Below are 25286 nucleotides of genomic sequence, written 5' to 3'. Positions count from 1 at the left end.
TTATTGTTTATTAAAAAAAATCTTTGCGGAAATTGGCCAATCGGCTGATTTCCGCTTCCTGCGCCTGCCACGGCCAGTCAAGTGAAGATGGCGGCCGCCGAGTCCGATCGCGATCCACCGTCCGCCCTGTGTAGCGAATTTCTCCAGTTCTCCGCAAAGGACACGGCTGCGGTATGCGACAGTTTTCGCGTCGAGCGCGGCGCGGCTTGAGCTGTCACGTCAGGAAGTCCGCTCGATTTTCCCGCTGCTCCTCCTGTTTGTTTTTCACCAGCCGCTCCGTCCGCAGTGCGTTGCTAACCTCAGCTGGAAAACACTGGCTACTTAGCATAGCTTTAGCCTAGCGCGCTAATTGCTAGCTATATACCGATGCTGCACTCGATAGACACTTTTTTTTACTATTATTGTTATATTATTTAGCCCGCTGTCTTGATTAACATTTAGGTATGAAATAAAATAAATGTCAGGCCGGTGCAGGCAGTAACCGTCTTCTACAAGACATTCGTGTCAACAAATTATACGTGTCTTGCTGAGCAGTTTTGTAGCCTGACTTGGCTGGTTTTTTAGCCTTTTGACAAACTTTTCGCTTTTGTCATGTTGCAGCTTTTATGCCGATAGACTGCAGGATTTTTTTTAAGGAACGGCGATTTTAGAATAAATAACGGGGTTTGTTGACTTGAGAAATATTAGAAAGATCACAGGATAAGTCCTCCATATTGTTTACATATTAACTTGCTAACGTGTGTAATTGTTCTGCGGACGTCTTTTCGTGCTTGTGTGAATATGAATATTTCACCATCATAGCACCTCATATTATGCCCATTGTTCTTCTATTTTCCCACCCCTGGATTGGGTTTTATCTCGGCTTACATACAAATTTCCGCTTACTGTACACAGGAGGCAGGCATGGCTCTTTAAATTAATTCTCTGACCTAATAGTTGCCCTAATTCGAAAGAATTGTAAAGAATGATGTGGAAAGGTGGTGACCGGTGTCCTGCTGAAAGTGTCCTTTCACACTGCTAACGTTTAGTCAAGATCTCCGTTGGCTTCAGGAAGAGAAGTCTGGCTTTAGAACCAGACTTGGAAAATGAAAACAATAAGGCATATTTAATTCTAAATTTGTTGCCATAATAGTGCAACTGACCTAGCATAGCCTAAAAAGCTACCATTTGACACAGAATTGCTTAGAGGAATTGAATGCCATGTTTTTGCAACTGAATGTGTCTGAGGTGGTCAGCGCCTGTCTCATCATATAAGGGATGGTAGAAGACCACAAAGTCCCAGGTTCAAACCCCACTTCCTACCCATTGCTCCCTGAGAAAGACACTTAACCCTGGTAAATGTCATAAATATAAGGCCTTTTCTCTGTAGCTGTGCAACAGCCTTTCGTGTGTTAGTTTTGGAAGGCTGGTGGCTTTAAAGTGTTGGTTTTGTATCTTTAATGTGCTGGATAAAAAGAAATCCATAGTTTATAGTTGGAATACAGTGAGACCTGGTGCATTAAAAAAAATTCTATAATACTGTATTTTGGAAGTCAACTGGTCTTCTCTCACTTGCACAGCAATGGCTGCAGGCGACAGACCTACCCAGTGAGGTGTATAAGCACCTGGCCTGCTATGTGCCCAAGATCTACTGCCTGGGACCCAACCTCAACCCCCAGAATGAGGAACTCCTCGCTGGACTTCTACTGCAGGCACCGCTGGAGTGGTACCTGTGTGGGGAGGATCCCTCTGCTGGCCTGGCCAAACTGGAACAGAACAACCAGCCTTCCCAACTCTGCGGCCATGTGTTCAAAGTGGGAGAGCCCACCTACTCCTGCAGGTCAGAATCCAAAAATGTGCCTGTAAAGATGATTTGTTGACCCTGTGCAGGATCACAATGCCTTCCCTGGCTCACTTGGCGTGGCTCAGATGTTCCAAACCGGAACGAGACCGTGTACGGTGCTGTCCTCCTGTGACACAGGGCTTGGCTGAATTAGGTCAGGACGGTACTGGGTTAATTCTCAGTAAGCTTGTGCAGATTGAGATTGGTTCTCTTCCCTCTGAACAACAGCTCACATTCATTCAGTGGAGCTAAGAGAGTGGTAAACATGTCCATCCAGCCACATGGCAGAGCACTGTGTAGAAAGCAGCTAGACATGATCATGGTTAAAGGGGTAACATGGTGATGGAATCCCTGAACTTAACGGAGTAGCGTTTACACGTTCATACACTGTGCCATAAAGCTGCCATCACCACACATTGTCCCCTAAACCTCATCCTTTTAGTCTTTCCATGTCCTAAGAGTCTTTTTTTTTTTTTTTTTTTTTTTTTTTTTTCCTAGGTGAGAAAATGTAACAATTTCAAATGCGTTTGACCTCATTGTCAAGCTCATCATTTCCAGACAGATGTCATGTCCCAGTATAAACGTAACGAGAGGAGTGTCTGTTCTTATCCAGATGATTTCCTCTGTAGTGACAACAGAAGTAGTATTAGATATCTGAGCTGCCAGTACTCTCTTTCTTCCTTCTGGTCTGCATTTGTTCTCCTCACACATGTTTTTTTTTATAGGGAGTGTGCAGCGGATCCAACATGTGTGTTGTGTATGCAGTGTTTTCTGGGCAGTGTGCACAAAGAGCACCGCTACAGGGTAAGTAAACACTGTGCTGCACTGTAACGCTGTAAATAACTGACTGAGTAATAATACCTGTGTAGTGTGCCCGCAGCCTTATGAATAAAGAAGACTGTGTGTGTGTCTGTTTGCAAGCAAGTTGAGTACGCAGGTCACAGTGTACATGTCAGTGTCAGGATTATCTCAGCTACTGAATTTACATTGAATTTGTGTTTATTAAGAGTAATTAGAGATTCTACAACACCTCTACCACCATCATATTACAGATGTACCAGTTATGGCTCTGTTGGTAATCAGCACTTGTAGTTTCCCAATAGATGTCAAATCATAAGTTTTTTTTTATTTATTATTTACTAGAGAGTGCATGTGTGATATTTGCACTCCTTTTGTTGATTCCTTATACATCAGGGATTCCATTTTCTTCTGTGTGTGTGTGTGTGTGTGTGTGTGTGTGTGTGGCAGATGACTACCTCTGGTGGTGGGGGATTTTGTGACTGTGGTGACACAGAAGCCTGGAAGAAGGGCCCTTACTGTCAGAAACATGAGCCTAACATCAGCGATGGCTCTCAGGAGGTGAGTAACTCCTCAGCACTAAACACAGCCATCTCGCTCATCAGTAGACATATCACTGTGTAACAAGCACACACATTGGGGCAGTGGTGGCCTAGCATTTAAGGAAGTGGCCCCGTAATCAGAAGGTTGCCTGTTCGAATCCCGATACGCCAAGGTGCCACCGAGTAAAGCACTGTCCCCACACACTGCTCCCCGGGCACCTGTCATGGCTGCCCACTGCTCACCAAGGGTGATGGGTTAAATGCATAGGACAAATTTCACCGTGTTCACAGTGTGCTGTGCTGCTGTGTATCACAATGAAAATCACTTCTCTTTATTATACAGTAATTTAAGCATACCACACTCTGATGGCTAGGGACTAGTTTCGTTAAGGTTTGAACGGTAATTCTTCTATCGATATCACTTTTCCACTCGCTTTAACCGTACTCTTACTGGTACTTTGTTGGGTTTTTTTTATTAAAAAATGAAACAAATTGAGAACAGAAATAACATTTTATTTTTTAAATGTAAAATAATTGTCTATAGCTTAGAAAACACCAATGTTTGCGCAAATATCTATTACACGAACAAAATCAAAACAAAACATATAGATAAACACAATTTTCTTGAAATTGAATATATAGTGATTTAAAGTAAGATAGTTGGGCATGAACTAGTTGCTTTTAATCCTTGAAAATACCCTCTCACCAGGGGTGTAGGAGGCTTGAGCACAGAGGTAACTTGTTGCAATGGTTGTGAGGAGTGGCAGTTAATCTCTCTTCTTCCACCACTACATCACAAGATCTTTAGCCGTTTTGTAGCATTCAACCTGATAACTGAGGGTGAGGGACAGTTTTCCTTTTGGATCCTGAACCTCAACTCCCAGTCCTCCTCTGAGAATAGCTCCTCTAAGGCACTCCTTTTTATTTGCAATGGAACGGCAGTCTCCCCCATTTTCTTCTCCTTCTGATTCCTCCTTTTCCTGGTGCTCTGTGCCTGTTTCCTTGTCCTCTCATCTGAGATCCCTGTTGTTGGTCTCACATTGGACTCAATAGCTTTCCTCCTCTGCCTGTCCCAATTTTCATTACTTACTGACCTCCCTTTGAATCTGGGGTCCATTGCTGTGGCCTCATGCAGGAAGGCTTAATGTCATCATTCTGATTGCGCTAGGAGAGGTTCTCCCACACCTTCTCTTTGATCAATGCCACAAACGTTGTATCTTCATCCTTCATAGTAAAATACTCTTCTAGTTTTTGAAGGAATTTGATGATCTGTCCACGGTGGCTTTTTGTCTCACATGACACACACAGTGTGGATGTATAGAGGATGTAGAGCTGGACAAACTCCTCATCCTCATGGAAGTCCTCATCCTTCAGATGATCCTGATTGCTTTTCAAAGGCGTGGGTCCAAGGCTGCTGCTTGTATTGCTGGAATCTGCTCCATGAATCTCTATCGCAACACTGCCTTGAAGAGTGAGGACCTCATGAACCTCACGACCACAATTTGGACTGCCCATTTATCAATGCAAACAATTTTGTATATTTTAGTCCTCTGCCACTACTTCACCAGTGTGAGACTGTGATAATCCTGCCCCTGGTGTGGAGGACCTTCTCTTTTAGAGACTGGTGTAGTGTACTGTAACAGTAAGACGGTGGTCCTGACAGAGGCTGATCCACCCATCTGATCACATTAGCCTTTTCAACATCATACCAGGATGGAATTAATATGTCACTGAGATAATTCCTGCAACTCTTTATATGTATATACTGACTGACTGTTACCTGAAAAAGGAATGTAGGCCTTTCACTCTGAACTTGGTCAAGGATAAGTGGCAATCATTCACGCTCTCCTCAGGCATCCTCCCTCTAGCTGCCAATGTGGAGGGGCTTGTGCTTTGTTTGGAGCAGATGCAGGAAGAGTGGGTTGGTTCACCGTAATTGCAGCTTTAACAACAACAAAAAAAAAAAATTAAAAGTTGCAGCTAAACTATCATCTCTGGTTAAAGATTTTCACATAAATTTGTTAATTTAACATGTATTAAAAGTAATACAGGTTTGGAACTTTGCAATGTACACTAAATTGAATGTATTTAATCAATATAAATTATTTTTTTTTAGTTTATTATTATTTATCTATTTGTAAAAGCAGTACTGCAAAGGCCTTTTAATCTTTAATATTTAGGCTACTGCATAAAAAGTACTCTAAATGTTTAGCCTATGTATAGACTATATGTAACTGAATGTGTGTTTATTTAATTATTAACATTAAAATACCGATATAGAGAGACCTTTTGTGATGTTTGTCATTAAGTTTAGTTAGCATAAATACCTGAGGAGGTGGATGATGAAGCAGCCAACCTTTTTTCTGCCTTTGCAAGCAAAAATCTTGTTGTGATTGTTGCAACAAGCATTGTCCGTGCTCACACGGGTGAAGTGTAACCATACTTTGGATCGTTTGGCCCTCTCCGCCATTGTCACTCCGTAAGCGCGAGCTCTCCTGGGTTGTGTGCATGCGATCTCCGTTTGCTGAGGAACGACTACATTATTCATCCAATACTGACAGCAGAACCGTTAATGTCAGAGCTTATCGACACTTCGCTCTTTTATAATTAGGCACCCGAACCTGTTTAGTACCGGGTTTCTGTACCCATCCCTACTGATCGCTATCATTACAAGAGGGAAAAAAAAGAAAATCAACCATTACTTTTGGAATTTTTTTTTTGCTGTGGAAGAGTGGACAGACTAGTGATCTGTTCACATTTTGTAGAAATAATAATATAATATGTTAATATAAAATGTATTAATCAAAGCATGTTTATGATTTCTGCTAATCCCATATTTGTCATTGAGTTGCAAGCACATATTTAAACTGTTTAATATTGAATATGCTTTTGTTCAGGAAAAAACAAACGTTATTTTAAGCAGATAAATAACCCATAATAAAATCTTGCTCAGAAAAACAGTATTGTCATGTTGTCATTTCTTATGGCTTCCATAATGTTTTTTGTGCAGGACCCCTTGGCAAACCTGTCAGATGATATGGTGGCTCGTACATATAATGTGTTCTCCATCATCCTGAAGTATGCGGTGGACATGCTCACTTGGGAGAAGGAGGACGAGTTGCCACAAGGCCTGGAGTCTCCGTATGTATCAACACTGATTTAACTGCATGATGCTGTATCATCTTGGACCCTAATCCAAATTCTAATCTTTCCCTCTGTTTTTTCTCATGCAGGGAGCGAGGAGACACGTACTACTGCATGCTGTTTAATGATGAGGTGCACACATACGAGCAGGTCATTTACACACTACAGAAAGCTGTGAACTGCACACAGAAAGAGGCGGTCAGCTTTGCTACCACCGTGGACAGAGATGTGAGTACCCACCTTCATCTGTTTATATTGACACACCGATGTCCTGTCAAAGTGAGGATGTTTTACTGGTCCACTTTTAATCATTTGTCACATAGTTATTACACTGGGAGACAGCGGTAATTTCATTACAATATGAAAATCAATATTGGAGTGTGTTTGTGATTGTTTTATTTTACAATGCAGGGGAGGAAGTCAGTGCGCTATGGAGATTTCCAGTTTTGCGAACAGGCCAAATCTGTTATTGTGGTGAGAGCACTGATGACACGTTTTTTATTTTTCGGTGTTTTGGTATAGGTTTAAAAAAAATTGTGTATTTACAGAGGAACACAAGTCGTCAGTCAAAGCCCTTGAGGGTCCAAGTCATGCACTCATCAGTAGTGGCCCATCAGTGCTTTGCTCTTAAATCCCTCAACTGGTTGTCCAACATTATTAGATACTCTGGTGTGTGCCCTATTTGTTCTATATATATATATATATTTACAAGGACAAGACAGTCACAGTGACAGCCCCTTCTCTGTTTAGATGCTCTCAGGAGGATCCTTTGTCAGGTGGGACTGCAGAACGGACCAGAAGGGGAAAACTCCTCTCTGGTGGACACACTCATGCTGTGTGACTCCAAGATGTGGAAAGGTATGAAGTGCCCTTTATAAATCAGCAGTCAGACCTTTGCTGCTTTATCACAGAAATGTCTTCTGGGATTTATTTGGAAGTTGATCAGTAATGATCAGTGATTGATTTTTTTTTTTTATCCTAAACGTTGGGTTCTGTCCTTTGCTGTGTTTTTTTTTTTTTTTTTTTCGTGGATTTCTGAGGTGTGGTAGTTAATCTGCATGCCTTATCTGCCCTGCAGGTGCAAGGAATGTCTATCACCAGCTTTTCATGAGCAGTTTTCTCATGGATCTGAAGTACAAGAAGCTGTTTGCCATCCAATTTGCTAGAGTAAGACTGAAGTGCACAGAACATATCACAGTACATACAGCAGTGTTCTTCAAAATCACAGAGATTTGGTGCAGTGGTGGCCTAGTGGTTAAGGAAGCGGCCTCATAATCAGAAGGTTGCCGGTTGGATTTCTGATCTGCCAAGGTGCCATTGGGCAAAGCACCTTCCTCACACACTGCTCCCCGGGCGCCTGTCATGGCTGCCCACTGCTCACCAAGGGTGATGGTTAAAAGATGAGTACACATTTCACTGTCACCATGTGCTGTGTTGCAGAGTATCACAGTGACAATCACTTCACTTTCATCTTACATAAAATCAGAATCAAACGATATATAAATGATATCAAATCCTGATTTGAATAACACTGCTCATAGTCCTTACTGCACTTTTGGGAACATGTCTAGACCAGGGCTGGCCGAAATGGCCAAAAATTGATCATGATATACGATATCAAATGATTAGATTTTTCTGATATTGCCAAACCAAAACTGTAGAGACCGAAACCAAATAAACTGTTATTAACATATAAAACCATGACATGACTATCACTGCCCTGCATGGTTTTTGGCTTTACACCAGTGAACCACATCACATAGTACTGCAAGCATTGCTTCCGAATTTTAGCACCAAGCAGTCCAGACATCCCAACCTGCAAAACCTGTAGTCTTTTTAATTTTTTTGGGCAATCTCCCTCTGCCATGATACTCAAAGTTATCGTAACTTCAGCCGGTCCGCACTGAAATCTGCTTGTCTTATTTTGCATACACCTGTTCTCTTGCTCTCATTCCATCGTGTTCACACTTCTCTCAAGTGCGTGATGGACACAACACTACTTTCTCGCCTGCATGGTTTGGTTGGTAGCTCTAGTTTCCGGGATAATTTATTCAATTTGTGGGCATCAGGGAGCCGCTATCAATATGCGGAGACTCCTGGAACTTCAGGGAGACTTGGGATGTCTGGCAGCTGCTTAAAATAATATGAAATTAGTGCTAATGCACACGCACAATATACTAATTTCTGCCATTTTTATCGGGATTGTGAAAAATGCCCAAACCTTTAATTGCCCAGTCCAGACATGTCATGTGTGCATGTCTGTTTAATGTCTGTTGTGTATAGTGTTGTGTTAGCATTGTGCACTTTGTCATGTGGAAATTGTTCAGTGCTCATCGCACCATCAGTGAATATGTCAGCATATTCCTGCAGTCTTAGATCTCCCACCATTGCATTAAAACTAAAACCGGCCTGATGGAGAAAGTGGCTGAAGAAGTGGCGCCATATTGGACAGATCTTATGTCACCTCAAGAGCTTGACAGACAGAATAAACATGTAAAAACAAGAAGGACTGCTTTCTGGGAACTAACTACACCAGCCAGTTTTGCTTGTGTAATTTTATGACTCACAAATCATGAATTTCAAGCGGGAGGAGCTTGTAACATAATTGACAGCTTTTTGGGGCGGGGCTTCACAATGCTGGCCACTGTGTCTAAATGCATTGTATAATCGAGGCATCACAATGCAAATGTGGACTGTTCTGCATCGATGCAGTGCCGACCGTAATGGATTACATCATAATGACTTTGCTTGGTGATTTTCTGGTGGCAGTATAAAAATTCACGTTAAAAAGTAGTGCCTGTAGTGGCTGCCTGATCTGAGTACAGCGCTCTGAGGATTTTAAATGCTCGCTGAACACATTACGGGTTGCTGCGCTTTGTAGCAGTGTTGGATTGTAATTTGACGTCATCCGAACAGCCACCAAATGCTGGTGCTGAACAATGGTGTGGACATTTTGATTTACTCCAATGAGCATTGGATTCTGGGAGATAGAATGTAAAGTGCCTCTTCCGCTACTGCTTGTTATCACCAATAAATTGATCATTGAAGATGGCCGAATGCGCAACACTGTAAGGTTACTGTTGTCAAAGGCATTTTGCACTAATGCAACAAGATTGGCATTCATTCTCATTGGCATTATCTTTCTGTGCCCTCCGTTTCCTGTTGAGGATTAGGTCAGACTCGTTTTCAGTAAGGGGGATTCATCTCCTGACCTACTGATCTCGAAACTGCATGAAGTAGTGTTCTCCTGTCATGGAATCGGAACACAGGTCTACAACCGCTAGATCAGATAAACAGTTTCTCTACCACGACGAATCAGATTTAAGCTGCAAAAGGGGCAGTATTCTTTCAATTCAGAGGTCACATGTAATGGTCTAAAGGTGCAATGTGTTCGATGAAAAATATAAAATAACACCGTAATAATAGGTTTTGTCAAAGATGAGTCAAATATTCTGTTCAGTATCCTCAACTTGAGGTCATAAGTTGGACAGTAGAATATGAAAATTAATTTGGACTTCTGGAACATGAGTCGTGTTTATTTGGAAAAACATTAAATTGATGCAAGATTGGACTTAAATTTCCTATTTCAATATTCTGATTACGATCTGTAATTATTCTATTTAGACAAGTGTACTTGTGGTGGGTGGCTTTTAATGATGCTGCTGCAAGGAATTGTGGGATGGCACTGTCACCTTTAGTGTGCCCCATGCCCCAAAAGGGACATGAAAGGAAATCGTTGAATCACTTTTACTTCTCATTAGGCTTTTATCATGGCTGTTAGCATGCTAACCATCTAATGGCAGTCTCTAGGATGAAGTAATGCAGCTTAATGTTTACACCCTTAATTACCTCTAGGTAGTCTTCATCTATTTGCAGTAAGAAATTCCGGTGGAATTATGCCACATTTATTTTGAAGGTGTCTACGGAGTGTTTTTACATTGCACACATTCCTAGCTGCCCTTGTGATGCCTTTTAATGATTTGAGAATGTGGGTCACATTTAAATGTGATGAGATACCTTCATTAAATAAATTTTTTTCCTGGGGCTGTCAAATCTTATTTTCACAAAACTGATGCGAACTGGCAGCTCTGATTGGGGCACAGGGTTTAAATTAGCGAGGGACACAGACGAGCAGCAGGAGGGGGTGGGTTGGAAGGTGAAGGTGAACCCAGGAAGGTGAATCTCCCCCTTGTTGTCCAGAATTACCAGCGCCTTCAGACAGATTTTATGGAGGACGACCACGAGCGCTTAGTGTCAGTCACCTCTCTGTCAGTGCAGCTCTTCACCGTCCCCACTGTGGTGAGTACCCTTGTGCGTTCCGAGCACACTCACACCAACACACTCCTCCTTGTTTTCTGCCTCCCTTCCGCCCTTCCTCCTCCTCCTCCTCCTCTCCCACCCCCCTCCTACCATCAGAACTATGAGCGCTTGCAGAGCGACTATGTGAAAGACGACCACGACAGGGAGTTCTCCGTCACAGACCTCTCCGTGCAAATGTTCACGGTGCCCTCCCTGGTAAGTATGGATGTGGTGGAGAGGAGGAGGTGTGGAAGATGGCTGGACAGTCGTTTTTTATTTTATTTTTTAGTTTATTTACTACGGTACATGTTTTCAGCTCTTGTTTTGTATCTTCATAGAAATTGAAACATTTTAAGTGTAGTGTAGTCATCTTAATTACAAATTTAAGCACAGAATAAACCCCCAGGTCCTCTACCATGGAGGCTGCCATTTTATTTCACCAGTATTCTACAGTAATGCACATTGACTGGACACTTGTCTTCACTTCTGGAAGTAGCTGCCAGCACCCAGTGTCCTCCACAGATTCTAGGAAAGGGAGGCTTGAGGAAAGATATTCAGTCTGCTAACCACTAGTAGAATTTACATACTGCAACTTTTAAACATATTTATACGGTTGTAACAAACATTATTTTTAACCCATCTCTTAGTCTTTCATCCCACCTTCATCACTGCTTTTGACAGAAAAGGGCTTCTATCTGCTGTCAGGAGCTCTGAGGTTCTGTACGAATCCAGTTATGAATTATTTCATCTGCTTTAAAATTATTTCATCTGCTTTAAAAGATTAAATCCAGTCTTCTGTTGCCCAGATCAAGTGTTCACCAGTAGTTTAATCCTAAAATGAAACTGGTCTTTAAGATATAAATATAATGCTTACTTTGCCAGCACAATCAATACAGCCTATCAATGACAAGCAAGAAAAATATATTTTGTATATTAACATAACCAAAAGCTGGAAATGAAGAATTGCCTCAACTACCAATGGGCTACTGTCTCATAATCATATCTTTCATGCTTGTGCAGTTGACATCTAAATTCAAATTTGTTTCAAAGTTATTGAAAGAGATTTGATTAACACCTGGGGCAGTCTGCAGACCAAAGTCTGGAATAATTCTGAGCTCCTCTACCGACTCTGACCTTCATTCTCCTTGGTGACTGATGCTCTCCTCAGGCTCGGATGCTGATAACAGATGAGAACCTGATGACCACCATCATTCGCACATTTGTAGACCACCTTCGTCACCGTGACCTGCAGGGGCGTTTCCAGTTTGAGCGCTATACTGCGCAACAGGCCTTCAAGTTTCGCAGAGTCCAGAGCCTCATCGGAGACCTCAAGTAAGGCGGAAGTAGAGACCCATTTTAGAAACACTGTTTAAGTCAAGCTTGTCAAATTTATTTTAGTTTTAGTTTTGTATTTAAAATGTCATGGAAATTCTTAGTAAAAATGTGTATGAACCCTGAGTGATGTGTGTTTGCAGGTATTTGCTGATTAGCCGTCCAACAGAATGGACCGACAAACTCAGGGAGAAGTTTCTGGAAGGATTGGATGCATTTTTGGAGCTACTGAAATGCATGCAGGTAATCAAGTGTTTGTGTGGATAGGTTTAATTGTGTGTCTGTGTGTGTGTGTGTGTGTGTGTGTGTGTGTGTGTATAATAACCTCTGTGTGTGACTGTGCAGGGGATGGACCCTGTAGTCAGACAGGTTGGGCAGCACATTGAGATGGAGCCGGAGTGGGAGGCAGCCTTCACCCTACAGATGAAGCTCACACATATCATCTCAATGATGCAGGAGTGGTGCGCTACTGATGTAGGTCCCACCTGGTGGTTCTGGCTCTCACGTTGTTGTGTGCGTTTGTATGAACTCTGTGTGTGCGTGTAATGTAAAAATAATAATTTCATAATAACGCCCACTAGCAGCACCTCTAAAATGAATCCTTGTTTACATGTATATTTTATGTATATAAATGTAACTTTTAAATTTAAACTGCTGCAACCTGTGAATTTCCCTCTTGGATTAAAGTATAGATCTACCTATTAATTCACAAATATTTTTACATTTACAGCATTTACCAGTCGCCCTTATCCAGAGCTACTTACAATCAGTAGTTACAGGGACAGTCCCCCTGGAGCAACTTAGGGTTAAGTGTCTTGCTCAGGGACACAATGGGAGTAAGTGGGGTTTGAACCTGGGTCTTCTGGTTCATACGTGAGTTACCCACTAGGCCACTACCACCCACCCAAATATATCCACCTTAAAGCCTTTAGGGGGGACAAAGTATTCTGAAATGCTTTAGTCAGATATTCACCTTAATAGTAATGTGAGTGCTGTAAAGGCGCACTTTGTACGAGTCTAAATGTGAAGTGAGCTCAGCCCACCCATGCTTGGTTCTCTGTGCCCAAGTGCATGCTGGAATGTGGAGGAGAAGTGGCTTCTCTTTAGTCAATTCTGTATATATTCTGTAAATGTGAATGTCTGGAAATGTCACACTGACACAATTTCTTCTGTGTGTGTATGTGTGTGTCTGTGGGGCGCAGGAACGAGTGCTCATCGAGGCCTACAGGCGATGTCTGAATGCCCTCACACACTGCCACAGTGGCTTCACGGATGGAGAGCAGCCCATCACACTCAGCATGAGTGGACACTCAGTGGACACTATCCGTTACTGTGTGAGCCAGGAGAAAGTTAGCATCCACCTCCCTCTGTCACGAGTACTGGCAGGTAATGTGTACACACCCTCATTTACTAACAGTCAGTGACACACACAGTTATGAATGTATTGCAGCGCACACATCCCATTTCTTGCTTTTAGAAAATGCAGAATGTGAGCATTCATTCTGGTTTACTGTACTATTGAAACACTTTCTAATCTTAGATTAGATGTGTTAACTGAGCCGCTGTATGCTGCAGGTCTACATGTCCTCCTCAGTAAGACGGAAGTGGCCTACAGGTTCCCTGAACAGCTGCCACTGGTGAGAGGGAGAGAGTGAACAACAGTATGTCTGTCTCTCATCTGTTGCTGACAGTCTCTTCTTTCCCTCAGAGTGAGCTCAGCCCACCCATGCTTATTGAACACCCTCTCCGCTGCTTGGTGCTCTGTGCCCAAGTGCATGCTGGGATGTGGAGGAGAAATGGCTTCTCTTTAGTCAATCAGGTAAAACTCTTTATGCATATGCCACACCGTTTCCAACCTTTTGGTTTTATAATTCCGTATCTGAGTACCCATCATATTTCAATATAGTACCAGAGATTACAGTTTAAACCCCCCAGTTTGCCTAACCTCTTTCTTTTTCCCCTCTTCTGTCCACAGATCTATTACTACCACAATGTGAAATGTAGGGTTGAGATGTTTGATAAAGACCTCATCATGCTACAAGTAAGTCCATTTTTTAAATTTAGTGTGAAAATTGCAGTTTAATTGCAATTTTGGTTGACATTCCCCAGGCTGGAGCATCCATGATGGATCCAAACCACTTCTTGATGATTGTTCTGAGCCGCTTTGAACTCTTTCACATCTTCAGCTCTGCCGATGGAAGGAAGCGATATAACAGAGAGAACACTAACAAGGTCTCTTCCTGACTCTTTTTCTTACTATTACTTTTTATGCTCATTCTCTTCTCATTTTTCTGCATTTTCTGCAGTTGAACATTAAGTGAGCATTTAGTTTCCTATTCTCCCATTTTTTGGGTCCTCTACGTTACCTTTTTGATCAATTTTGCCTGTCACATGACTTGTCACTTGTGCAGTAGTGTCATGCAATATTACATTATGCTGTAAATTTAGTCACCGATGGGCACTGTAATTCCATATGGCTAAATTACCTTCTTCTTACAATGAATTGAGCTAAGCTTCCTTTTTAAATGCTCAATGAGCACCCGTTTTTACTTTTGGTTGTTTAGGATGTGGTCCAGCAGAATAATACTCTCATAGAGGAGATGCTGCATCTTATCATGATGGTGGTTGGTGAGTACTAACAGTTGTTACTGTTACTATTTGCAGAATGTAATTACAGTTCATTGAGGTAATTCTCAATCAGAGGACAGTTTAGAGAACACATGGCTCTCAAAGTTTAAAAAATATTAGTGTGCTGAATTCACTGGTCAATGCTCTAGCACTGAATTGATGGAACAGTGTTGGAGCTGAGTGAACTTTATCCATGCTTCATTAGATCCTGGGTGGATTAGTTATTTCAGCCAATTCCACTGAATTGCTGAACTAAAACTGGCCAACGACGATTCAATTAGCACAGAACTTGATTGAATGTGGAGGTCTCCTTTGTTAAGACTTTTTGTCTCTCTCAGGCGAGCGGTTTTTGGCTGGCATTGGTCAGGTGCAGCCGAATGATGAGATCAGGCGTGAGATCATCCATCAGCTGTGCATCAGGGCCATGGCCCACAGTGAGCTGGTCAAAGCCCTGCCAGAGAATGTGAGTCACAACAAAAGCAATACATGTACATACCATATTAATTATTACATCTCCAGGAGACATCGTCCTTGCGTTCCAGTCAGGAACATCTCAATGAGCAATCTGTTTTTTGTAGGTTTTTTTTTTCCCCCCATTTGCATTGTGCAAATTTTTAGACTGGTAGTAGCCTTGGAGGGTCCCTTTATATACTTAGAAATATTTGTGTGCATGTATGTGAAAGTGGAAAGTGAATTGTCATTGTGAAGCACAGCACATGTGTCCCCTGCTTTTAACCCCTCACCCTTAGTGAGCAGTGGGCTGCCCGGGGAGCAGTGTGTGGGGACACTGCTTTGCTTACTGGCACCTTGGCAGTGCAACCTTCTGATTACAGGCCTGCTTACTTACCTGCAAGGCCAACCACTGTTCCATCGGAAACCATTGGTATGCTCAGGGTATTTGGAGACAGTGTGTGTCTTTATGGCAAAGACAGTGGCACATCTAGTGGGGCTTAGAAAAGTGTACATTTTTCAGGGATTTTAAGGTTTCCAACTGTTGAATCCCTCATGTCTCATTACATGTTGATAAGGGCCAATGCTAATGTAGACTAATATTTTTGAGGAAGCTTTAAGTGATGTGGGCTATAGGAGACCGCCTCTTCCTTGACTATCTTTTGAAGATCGTATCTCGTGAATTGGGATATATTGTAAGAGTTTTGCTGCCCCCTGGTGATGAGATCACAGGAAGGTGTGTAAAGATGTCTTCTCTCTGGCCATTTTTTTTTCCACTCAGGAGAATAAAGAGACTGGGATGGAGAGAGTCATAGACTGCGTCGCTTTGTTTAAGTGAGTTGTTCTTCATTCTTTTAACCTGTGCTTCAGCGTCTTAAAGTAAAATTTGTTTGTTTCTCCACTTTTCAACATAGTTGCCTGTAGTTGCAGTTAGCAGTGTGATAAGACTGTGAATATTCACCACACTTGTGTTTCTGTGTTATAGGAAGCCGGGTGTGACTGGCAGAGGACTGTATGAGCTTCGACCTGAGTGTGCCAAGCAGTTTAACCTCTACTTCCACCATTACTCTCGTGCAGATCAATCAAAGGTGCCACACATGCTCACATCCACTCAGCTTGTCTCTTCTTCCTTCCTCCGTCTCATCTCTGTTTCTCCAATATAGGCAGAAGAAGCCCAAAGAAAATTGAGGAGACAAAATGGAGAGGACACGGGTACAGGTTTGTTAGTTTTTTGTTTTTCTGCTCAGTCCCTACCTCTTGAATAACAGTAAAATTTGCAAAGATTCTATTCAATCAGCTGCTTTAAAGCTATATGAAAAAGTTTACGTTGCTTTTCTTTTTTCCCCCCTCTCTTTGCGCGATTTGTAGCTCTACCGCCCCCTGTGCTGCCACCTTTTTGCCCGCTTTTTGCCAGTCTGGTGAACCTTCTCCAGTCGGATGTGCTGCTGGGCATGCTGGGAGCTGTGTTGCAATGGGCCGTGGAGCCCAGTGGGGGGCACTGGTCTGAATCCATGCTGCAAAGGGTGAGATTCCCTTTTGTTTTGTCGTTTTCTTCACCACCGATTTCTCTTTGCTATAAAGTGTGTTTTAATGGCTAATCTGTCACCCTCAGGTGTTACATCTGATCGGAATGGCACTACTTGAGGAGCAGCAACAACTGGAGAACAGCATAGAGGAGGAAGCCACCTTCAACTTCACTATGAAAATCTCCCGTTAGTACACCAACAAATGTTCAACATGTTCCTGATTAGACTTTTTCTTTCACTATTTTTTGCACAAATGTAGTTGTTTTCTGTTTGTAATGTGTACATGGGTATGCATGTGGGTTTCAGGCCCTGGGGAATCTCCCAGTAACACACCAAGCATCCTGGCTCTTCTGGAGACTCTACAGAATGCACCACACCTGGAGGTCCACAAAGATATGATCCGCTGGATCCTTAAGGTATGAGATCCGAAAAAAGTTTTGCGGTTTCTTGCACTCATCAAATTTTGTAAATAAGATACCCAATGAGTAACCAGTGTCACATGACTGATCAGATCGTTGCGGGCATTAAGACAATGCGGGAGCGTACAGCTACTGCTCCTTCAGGAGATGGCGAGGGACAGAGCCAGGAGGAAGTAAGTCACTGATCTCCCTCTTACAGCTGGACTAAATACGTGTATATGAGTTTTTTTTTTTTTTTTTTTAAATATGAATATGTATAAAAGTGTGTGTGTGTGTGTGTGTGTAGACTGTACGGGATAAGGATAAAGCTGAGAGAAAGCGGAAGGCAGAAATGGCTCGACTGCGGAGAGAGAAGATCATGGCCCAGATGTCGGAGATGCAGAGACACTTCATAAATGAGAATAAGGAGCTGTTCCAGGAGAGTCTTGAGGAGCTGGAGCCATCAGCATCTAGCTCACTGGAGCACAGGTACACACACAGTAGTTGGCTAGTGGGTAAGGAAGCAGACCAGTAATTGAAAGGTTGTGGGTTCAAATCCTCAACCGCCAAGTTCACACACTTGGCTCCTCTGGCGCTTTACATGGGGCGGGTTAAAAGCAGAGACCACATTTTACTGTGGTGTCACGTGATCACTTTAACTATCACTTCACATAGGTTAAGTGGGACAAATGCGTATTTGTCAATATACAGTGGTTTGAAAAAGTGTTTGACCCCCCCTTTGTTAGACACAATTAAATGTTTGAGATCATCAAACTAAATATTAGTTGAATACTACACAAGTAAACACAAAATGTGGTGAAGTGAAGGATTTTATTATTAAGGAAAAAAAATTGACCTACTTGGCCCTGTTTGACAAAGCGATAGCCCCCTAAACCTAATAACTGGTTGGGTGACCCTTATTAGCAAATACTGCAATTTTTTTACAGCGCTGTGGAGGAATTTGCAGAGTTTTGTAGTTCAGCCATATTGACCGGACATTCTCCCTTTTTTGGTAGAAAGTAGAATTCATGGTTCCATTTATCACCTTCCAGGTCCTGAAACAGCAAAACAGCCCCAGACCATCACACCACCACCACGTTTTATGAAATGCGGTGCTACTTTTACACCCGATGTAATGGGACACACACCCTCCAGAAAATTCTTTAGTCTCATTAGTCCACAGAGTTTTTTCCCAAAAGTCTTGGGGATCATCAAGATGTTTTCTGGAAAGCTGAGATGATGCTTAATGTTCTCTTTGCTCAGCTGTGGTTTTGGTCTTGGCGCTATTCCATGACATTTTTGGTCCGTCTCTTTCTTATGGTGCAGTAATGAATACTGAGCTTAAGAGAGGCCTGAAGTTCTTTGGATGTTTTTATGGGGTCTTTTGTGACTCTTGGATGATTCGTCGCTGCTCTCTTGGTGTAATATTGGTCGGCCGGCCACTCCTGGGAATGTTCACTACCTTCATGCCCATGTTTTTGCCATTTGTGGATAATGGCTCTCATTGTGGTTTTCGGGAGTACTAAAGCTTTAGAAAAGGCTTTATAACCTTTTCCAGACTGTTATGTCTCAATTACTTATATTTTTTCTCCCAAATTTCTTTGCCTTATCTTTGTAGCTTTTGAGGTCTTTTTTTTTTTTTTTTTTTCTACCTTAATTTGAAAATTGTTCATTTAAACACATTTGGCTTTTACTTGTGTTGTCAGACTAATATTTTTGATGATCTGAAACATTTAAGTATGACTAACATGGAAAAAGTGAGAAATCAGAGAGGAGGCAAACCCTTTTTTACACCACAGTATACCCCTACAGAGATGATATTGACAGTCTGGTTTTCTCACCTGCAGCCCTATGTGTTCGGATGCAGCGCTGGTGTGTGTGGGTCCACGGCGGATGCGTGTTTCTGAGCGCAGGCAGGTGGTGACGTGCATTCTGTGCCAGGAGGAGCAGGATATCCGGGCAGACGGCAGGGCCATGGTGCTGGCTGCTTTTATCCAGAGATCAACTGTCATGTCCAAAAACCGCCACAGACCCCCCCACAGCCCAGGTGTGTGTGTTTATATGTTTTCCCCTCTCTCCTGCCTTGCTGAACATGATATAACTATGAACTAGCCTTCTGTTTCTTATGCTGTGTTTTAGCAGCTGTCACAAAATGTATATTCATGTATATTATAAATAAAATATATTTTTGTTTAGAGAGTTATGATCCCCTGTTCATGCATCCTGACCTGTCCTTTGGCACACATACGGGCAGCTGTGGACACATCATGCATTCCCACTGCTGGCAGAGGTATGTGTAAGACATCGTGTGTGTGCTGATTAGTGAAAATGATTAGGCTGGATGAAAGTATAGGTTTTTAAGTGAAACGTGGAGATCACTAATGCACATCCCTCTCTAATTTGATTTGTGTCAATGGTTAAAGCATAAAGGCTTGTAAACATTCATAAATCCTTTTCCTGCAGGTACTTTGAGGCAGTGCAGGCAAAGGAGCAGCGACGGCAGCAGCGCCTGCGCGTTCACACCAGCTACGATGTGGAGAATGGGGAGTTCCTTTGCCCTCTCTGCGAGTGCCTGAGCAACACGGTCATACCTCTGCTACCCCTCAGCAAAATCTCCAGCAGGTGGGGAACGGGGGGAATCACAGGATAACAATATTGTCATATTCAGTATGTTGCAGCAAGTTCTCTTCAGTATGATCATGAAGTGTTAAACTGATGTAGAAAACTGTATATTTTTTGTCTGGTGAAAGTCACACCCAAATGTTAATGTCCATGGTCTTCTCTCTCTTTTACTAGTCTGAAATGTTACTGGTTTATACAAAGCATTGCAGTGAGTTTCACTGACCATTGATTTATTAATAATCAACTGATTTATTAATAAATATATTACTCATATCAGGGTGATAGGAACCTAGTGGGTAACACAACCATCAACGAGCCAAATGAGCACAGATTAAGTAACTGTAAACCCCTCTGAGCAAGGCACTTTTATCTTGATTTGCTCCAGAGGGATTGTCCCTTAACTGACCATTTTAGAGGCTCTTTTGTCCCTGGGTTTATCAGTACTTATCATTGCATACTTATCACCAGTTTCGTGAATATTGTAGATTCTACAGTTAGTTAAAATACATGTTGTGTGTCTCCTGCCTGTGCAGTTGTGAGCAGCCTGCTTTGCCTCAGTGGCTGCACACCATTGGTCTGCAGATCAAGGCTCTTCACTCGGTCCACAAGAAGTTGGTGCCCACTAGTGAGTAACAGAGACTCGGCGCACTTGTTGTATAACACTGCTGTCACAAACTCTCATAAAAACTGTTTGTGACTACAGGTGCCGATGCTGTGGAAACTGGAGACAGTGCTCAAGAATGTCCAGCACCTGAGGGTTTTATATTGGATCTCCACCAATTGTGAGTCATTAATTTCTCATGTTTTCAAGGTCATTCAGCACTAGATTTCATTTAATATTGATACAAAGTGGTTCTTCTCGGTTTATTGTCATTGTTGATTTGTTTTTCTTACTAAAACCCCTGTCTTTGGGCAACCAGGAACCCATACTCAAGTACCATTAGGGAAATGATCACCACATTTGGGACCGCCACTTATAAAGTGGGGTTGAAGGTGCACCCTAATGAGCAGGACCCCCGTGTGTCCATCATGTGCTGGGGCAGCTGTGCCTACACCATTCAGTCCATTGGTCAGTAACATGTTCTGTGTTTATGGAATGGTTTACGCTTATGTTAGCCTTCTGAAGAATTGTTGGTTGAAAATGAATTACTGCAATTGTAAGTTCTTTTGTTCAGTAAGCGATGTTCTTTACCACAGAGAGGTTGCTGGTGGACGAGGAGAAGCCTTTGTTTGGGAGTTTACCATGCAGACAGGTAACTTTTCTATATATCACTGCTGAACTTTAGTTGGTAACCAGGGTTCAGCAATTAAAAGAATCATTCAACATTGAGTTACTTGTGTGTGTTATGTACAGGATGACTGTCTGAGCTCCTTGGCGAGGTTTGGTCATGCCTGCTGGAGTGTTGCCTCTCGATCTACAGTACAGAGTCACTTCATCCGACTGTTAGCCGGTAAGAATATGCTCAGAAAGGGTTTTTGCACCACAAGTTTTTTATCTGCCCTTTTAAGTTCTTCAGGAACCTTATCAAGGTTACATTTGGACTAATGGACAGATTAATTCATCTCACGCTAAGCTGTTTTAGAAGGCTCCATTCTTCACACTTATTTTTACATTTTTTCTAAATGAATATAGTAGCCGTTTGAAGATGCTAGAAGTGTGGGGTAAGTGCTGTTGTCTTTGCTTGCTTTTGCAGCGTTAGTTCCAGATCCCTGTGTAGAAAACTCTCCCTGCATCCTGGATGTAGACATGTTGCATTTGTTGGTGAGTACAGTCAGTACATCAAGAAGCAAATCAGTGAACAGAGTAGAAATGCTTGTATTCGTATTTCTCAGGTCAGTCTGGTCCTGTCGTACCCATCGGTTTACTCTCTGGACGTGTCAGACTTGAGTCAGGATGTGGCTCAGCTACATTTCTTGCACCTGGTCACAGTGGCGCACATGGTCCAGGTCCTCCTCACCTCAGTGCCAGGTGTGACATACATACACACACACTGACCTTTTCTGGTGTCCCATCAGGAATATTACAAAAATCTTAAAAATGTCTCATCATTGTCTTATATGCATTTTTTTCTCACACACTCAGCGGTGATGACGATGGAGCAAGAGAGTGGAGGTGAGAGGGAGGAAGAGGAGGGGATCTGCCTTTTCTATCACATGCTAAGAACAAACCTGGGCAGGTGAGCAGGAAGAAAGTGAAATTTTTTTAAATGTACAAAGTGCAGGGGGTTTGCAGTGAAAAAGGGAAAAATCCGGGAAAAAAAAGAAAATAGTGCCTAGTCTTGATTTCTAAGATCATAAGATCATTGTTCTTTTTTTGTTTTTTCTTCAGTAAAACTTATATCCTGAGAATTAGAGGGAAAACTTCCAATATTTGTCTTTGATTGCTGACTATTAGTTTATGACTAGGGTCTAGATACTTTGATGTAATATGCTACAGGTATTTGTGCGGCCCTCATAATTATATGTATGTCTTTGTCCTTGTATTTCAGTGTCCTGTGTGAAGTGGCCTCTGGTTGGCACCTGCTGCGGTGTCTGAAGTCTGGACTTATGCCCTTCCTGAGGGCGGCAGCGCTATTTTTCCACCACCTTAATGGAGTTCCCTCTCCCCCAGAGTTACGCAGTAAGCCACTGCCTTTTACACACCCTCACTCCATCTCTTACTCCCGTGAAATTGTCTGCTGCATGCTCATGCATTCACACACACACACACACACACACACACACAGTCTGATGAGTCTGTGTTGATGTGTGTTCAGCTCTCGGGTTGGGTCAGTGGGAGGCGCTGTGCGGATACCTCAGCTTGCCCTCGAACCTTCTGCAGCTGTTCCACAGCCACAAGGAAGTGCTGGATCCGTTACTGCAGAGGTACTAAACGTCACTGTCTGCAGTCTGTCCAGTGAGAAATTGGAGTGAACAGAATCAACATTTAAACCAATATAACATGGGTTTTCCCATTTATTTATGACCAAGTGCATAAATGAACAGTGAAATAAACAGCAGCTGTTCCTTTTTATGATGTTGCTCATTGGTGCTTAGATGTCCACTTTCCAGAACCTTATCAGTCCAATTCTTAGCAAAACCGGGTCCTTGACTGAAAAAGAATTTTAAAAAGTGCAGTTGTGGTTCTGTATAATGTGTGTGATCCTCCCTCCTCTAGGTGGTGCTCTCATCCTGGTATGAAAGAGTCCCTAAAGGCTAACCAGACACTTGTGAGGTGAGGACTGAACTTGAGGATTGTTTTAAGATGGATAGATTACATTTCGGCTTGCGTCTCATCACCTTTTTGTTGGGCCAGTTTCCCCCGTGAGTCCAATCAACTGATTGAACTTCCTGATGACTACAGTGCCCTTATTAACCAGGCATCCAGCTTCACGTAAGTGCCTGACTTCCCGCTGTCTAGCGTACAGTCTTCCAGCATGGCGTCTTTATTGTTTCCTGCCAGTTATTTAGGAGGTTTAATTATTTCTTGATTGACTAACTAGATTGCTTAACTGCATTTTCCAGCCGGAGCCCAATGATTTAGCACAATGTAATAGCAGCCTTCTCTAGAGATGTCACATGGTGTGTATCGACCTCTTGTAGATGTCCCAAGTCGGGTGGGGATAAATCCCGCGCTCCAACCTTGTGTTTGGTGTGTGGGACGATGCTCTGCTCCCAGAGTTACTGCTGTCAGACTGAGCTGGAGGGGGAGGATGTGGGCGCCTGTACCGCGCACACCTTCAGCTGTGGAGCAGGTGTCGGCATCTTTCTCAGGTACCTCAGTGTGGAGTTGATGCCTTCATTAATGTTCATTAATTCCCTCTAATCTTTCATCCCGTCCACATCTAAACTTGGACACACTTAGTCTGTGGCAGAGAAGCCAGTCATTTTTCTATCATCATCCATATAAATAACCAGTAATACGTAATGCCAACTGAAAGTGACGTCATGCAACATGCAGACTGTGCGGAGGAAGGTGTCTGCCCACAGCCAGGTCGTCCCATGAAGATGTCCTGGGACAAGGACGATTTAACAGCAGAGTTGAGCTTTTCTTGTAGCTCTGAGTGTAACGGTCTTGTACTGTTGCAGGGTGAGAGAAAGTCAGGTGTTGTTCCTGGCAGGGAAGACTAAGGGCTGCTTCTATGCTCCACCGTACCTGGACGACTATGGAGAGACAGACCAAGGCCTAAGGTGAGCCTGACACACATTCACTTCTTTTCTTTTTGTAAAAACAGCTATATGTGACGTTCTGAACAAGTTAACCATGTGTGTGCTTCCGTGTAGACGGGGGAATCCTCTGCACCTGTGTCGCGACCGCTACAGAAAGATCCAGAAACTGTGGCGTCAGCACAGCATCACGGAGGAGATCGGCCACGCCCAGGAGGCCAATCAGACACTAGTGGGCATCGACTGGCAGCATCTCTGAAGCCTCATACACACACACATCCACAAAAGAGGGCTCTGCACATAAGGGCTGAGGTTTCCTCACAACCTACTTCTTTGCTCTCGGACAAATGCATGAACCTTTTTTTTTTTCGCAATCTTTTGGGAGCGATTGCACATAATTTTTTGCCCAAATGCTTGCTAGTTTAATATATGAGTGCATCAATTAAAATACTAAGTTTATGCACAGAGCCTCAGCACTTTGGTGCAACACCAATGCTCAGAAAAAACTTCATAGGTTATTTAATTTTTCACCATTCAAGCTACAATTAAATTATTTTAAGGTAGATGGCGTAAGTGTTGATTTATTCCTTGGTGAATTGCTTAACAGAGCTGGAGAGTTCAGTATTGAAAGTAAGTCCCAAGTCCCCCCTTTTTTTTTTTACACCCCAACTAATCAAAAAAAACATGAATGGACAGTGTTTTTACATGTATATGAAATAAAATGAATCTCTGGTGCTTATTAACATTGCTAACGTCCTACTGAGCAAGCACAACTTGACCCAGACTGAGACTGTGAGTGACTTTGCATATCAATGCTCCAACCGCAGGTCAGAATATATCATTCAATCTTTCCCTTCCTCCATCTCCTCTTTATAGTCTGCTTTTCTCTTCGTCTCTCGCCCGCCATCATTTACTCCACAAATGTAATTATTTACTTTTGAAAGCTGAACACTGTTCAGATGAATTCAAGCCAACATCACTATGCTAGGTCACACTCATGCATTGTTTTACATGTCTGGGTTTAAAAATCTGAGTGTAAGAGTGTGTGTGTGTGTGTGTGTGTGTGCGCCTGGGTTGGTGTGTTTATAGAGTGTTTGGTTGTTCAGTTGTGTTAGACATCACCGCCCCAGATTAATTTTTTCAGCCAATAAAATGACTCGTCCTGCGTGGATGGAAGTAGTGGAATAGGCACGTGGAGGTTTTCTACAAATGTCCCCCCCCCCCAATATGAATGACTAAATTCACGACAGGTTCCACACGTCCACGCTCTGTCTTGGGATCAGTTTTTTTTTTTTTTTTTTCAGCCTTGTGTTGTGTGTTCTGTGGCGAACACCCTCGGATACACATGAACTCTGCTGGACTCGTGTTTTTCAGGCCACAACAATAGTGTCACTTTACAAACTGACTTGTTAATATGTGAATTATTGTATAAATGGTATATTGTACGATATTGTAAAACATTAATGGAATAAAGAAAACATGAATTCAGAGGGCAGTGTGGGTGGTGTGTGTTTTTTTTTTTTTTTTTTTCCTCATTTTTCCATTTTTGATTTTAGTTTATGCTTTTTGGAAGGAAAAG

At 42.5% G+C, this 25286-nt stretch overlaps 1 protein-coding gene across 3 annotated transcripts; it reads left to right on the top strand.

The window, feature by feature from the left end:
• Positions 1-31: 31 nt before the first annotated feature.
• On the top strand, positions 32-25202 carry ubr2 (ubiquitin protein ligase E3 component n-recognin 2). Of its 3 annotated transcripts, none has more exons than XM_028990195.1 (47): positions 32-171; positions 1560-1819; positions 2548-2626; positions 3071-3181; positions 6173-6303; positions 6396-6534; positions 6718-6780; positions 6855-6975; positions 7057-7164; positions 7385-7473; positions 10507-10821; positions 11774-11937; positions 12081-12180; positions 12283-12411; positions 13140-13323; positions 13513-13574; positions 13646-13756; positions 13913-13978; positions 14047-14169; positions 14502-14565; positions 14904-15028; positions 15797-15849; positions 16001-16103; positions 16179-16233; positions 16384-16538; positions 16628-16727; positions 16848-16957; positions 17053-17133; positions 17247-17428; positions 18787-18986; positions 19136-19229; positions 19403-19561; positions 20095-20186; positions 20265-20343; positions 20482-20630; positions 20759-20814; positions 20916-21012; positions 21256-21323; positions 21395-21530; positions 21645-21738; positions 22051-22181; positions 22318-22426; positions 22719-22775; positions 22857-22934; positions 23144-23314; positions 23630-23731; positions 23825-25202. In XM_028990195.1, the coding sequence occupies exons 1-47, from the start codon at positions 88-90 to the stop codon at positions 23964-23966; spliced, it is 5481 nt and encodes a 1826-aa protein (XP_028846028.1). In that variant the 5' UTR covers positions 32-87; the 3' UTR covers positions 23967-25202. The 3 variants fall into 3 exon arrangements, with proteins under 3 accessions (XP_028846028.1, XP_028846030.1, XP_028846031.1); XM_028990197.1 differs by having other exon boundaries at positions 10723-10821; positions 23825-23966; XM_028990198.1 differs by having other exon boundaries at positions 10507-10605; positions 23825-23966.
• Positions 25203-25286: the final 84 nt, after the last annotated feature.

Source organism: Denticeps clupeoides, chromosome 8 (genome assembly GCF_900700375.1).
Source record: "Denticeps clupeoides chromosome 8, fDenClu1.1, whole genome shotgun sequence".
Lineage (NCBI taxonomy): Eukaryota > Metazoa > Chordata > Actinopteri > Clupeiformes > Denticipitidae > Denticeps > Denticeps clupeoides.
This window is presented reverse-complemented; position numbering and strand designations above follow the sequence as displayed.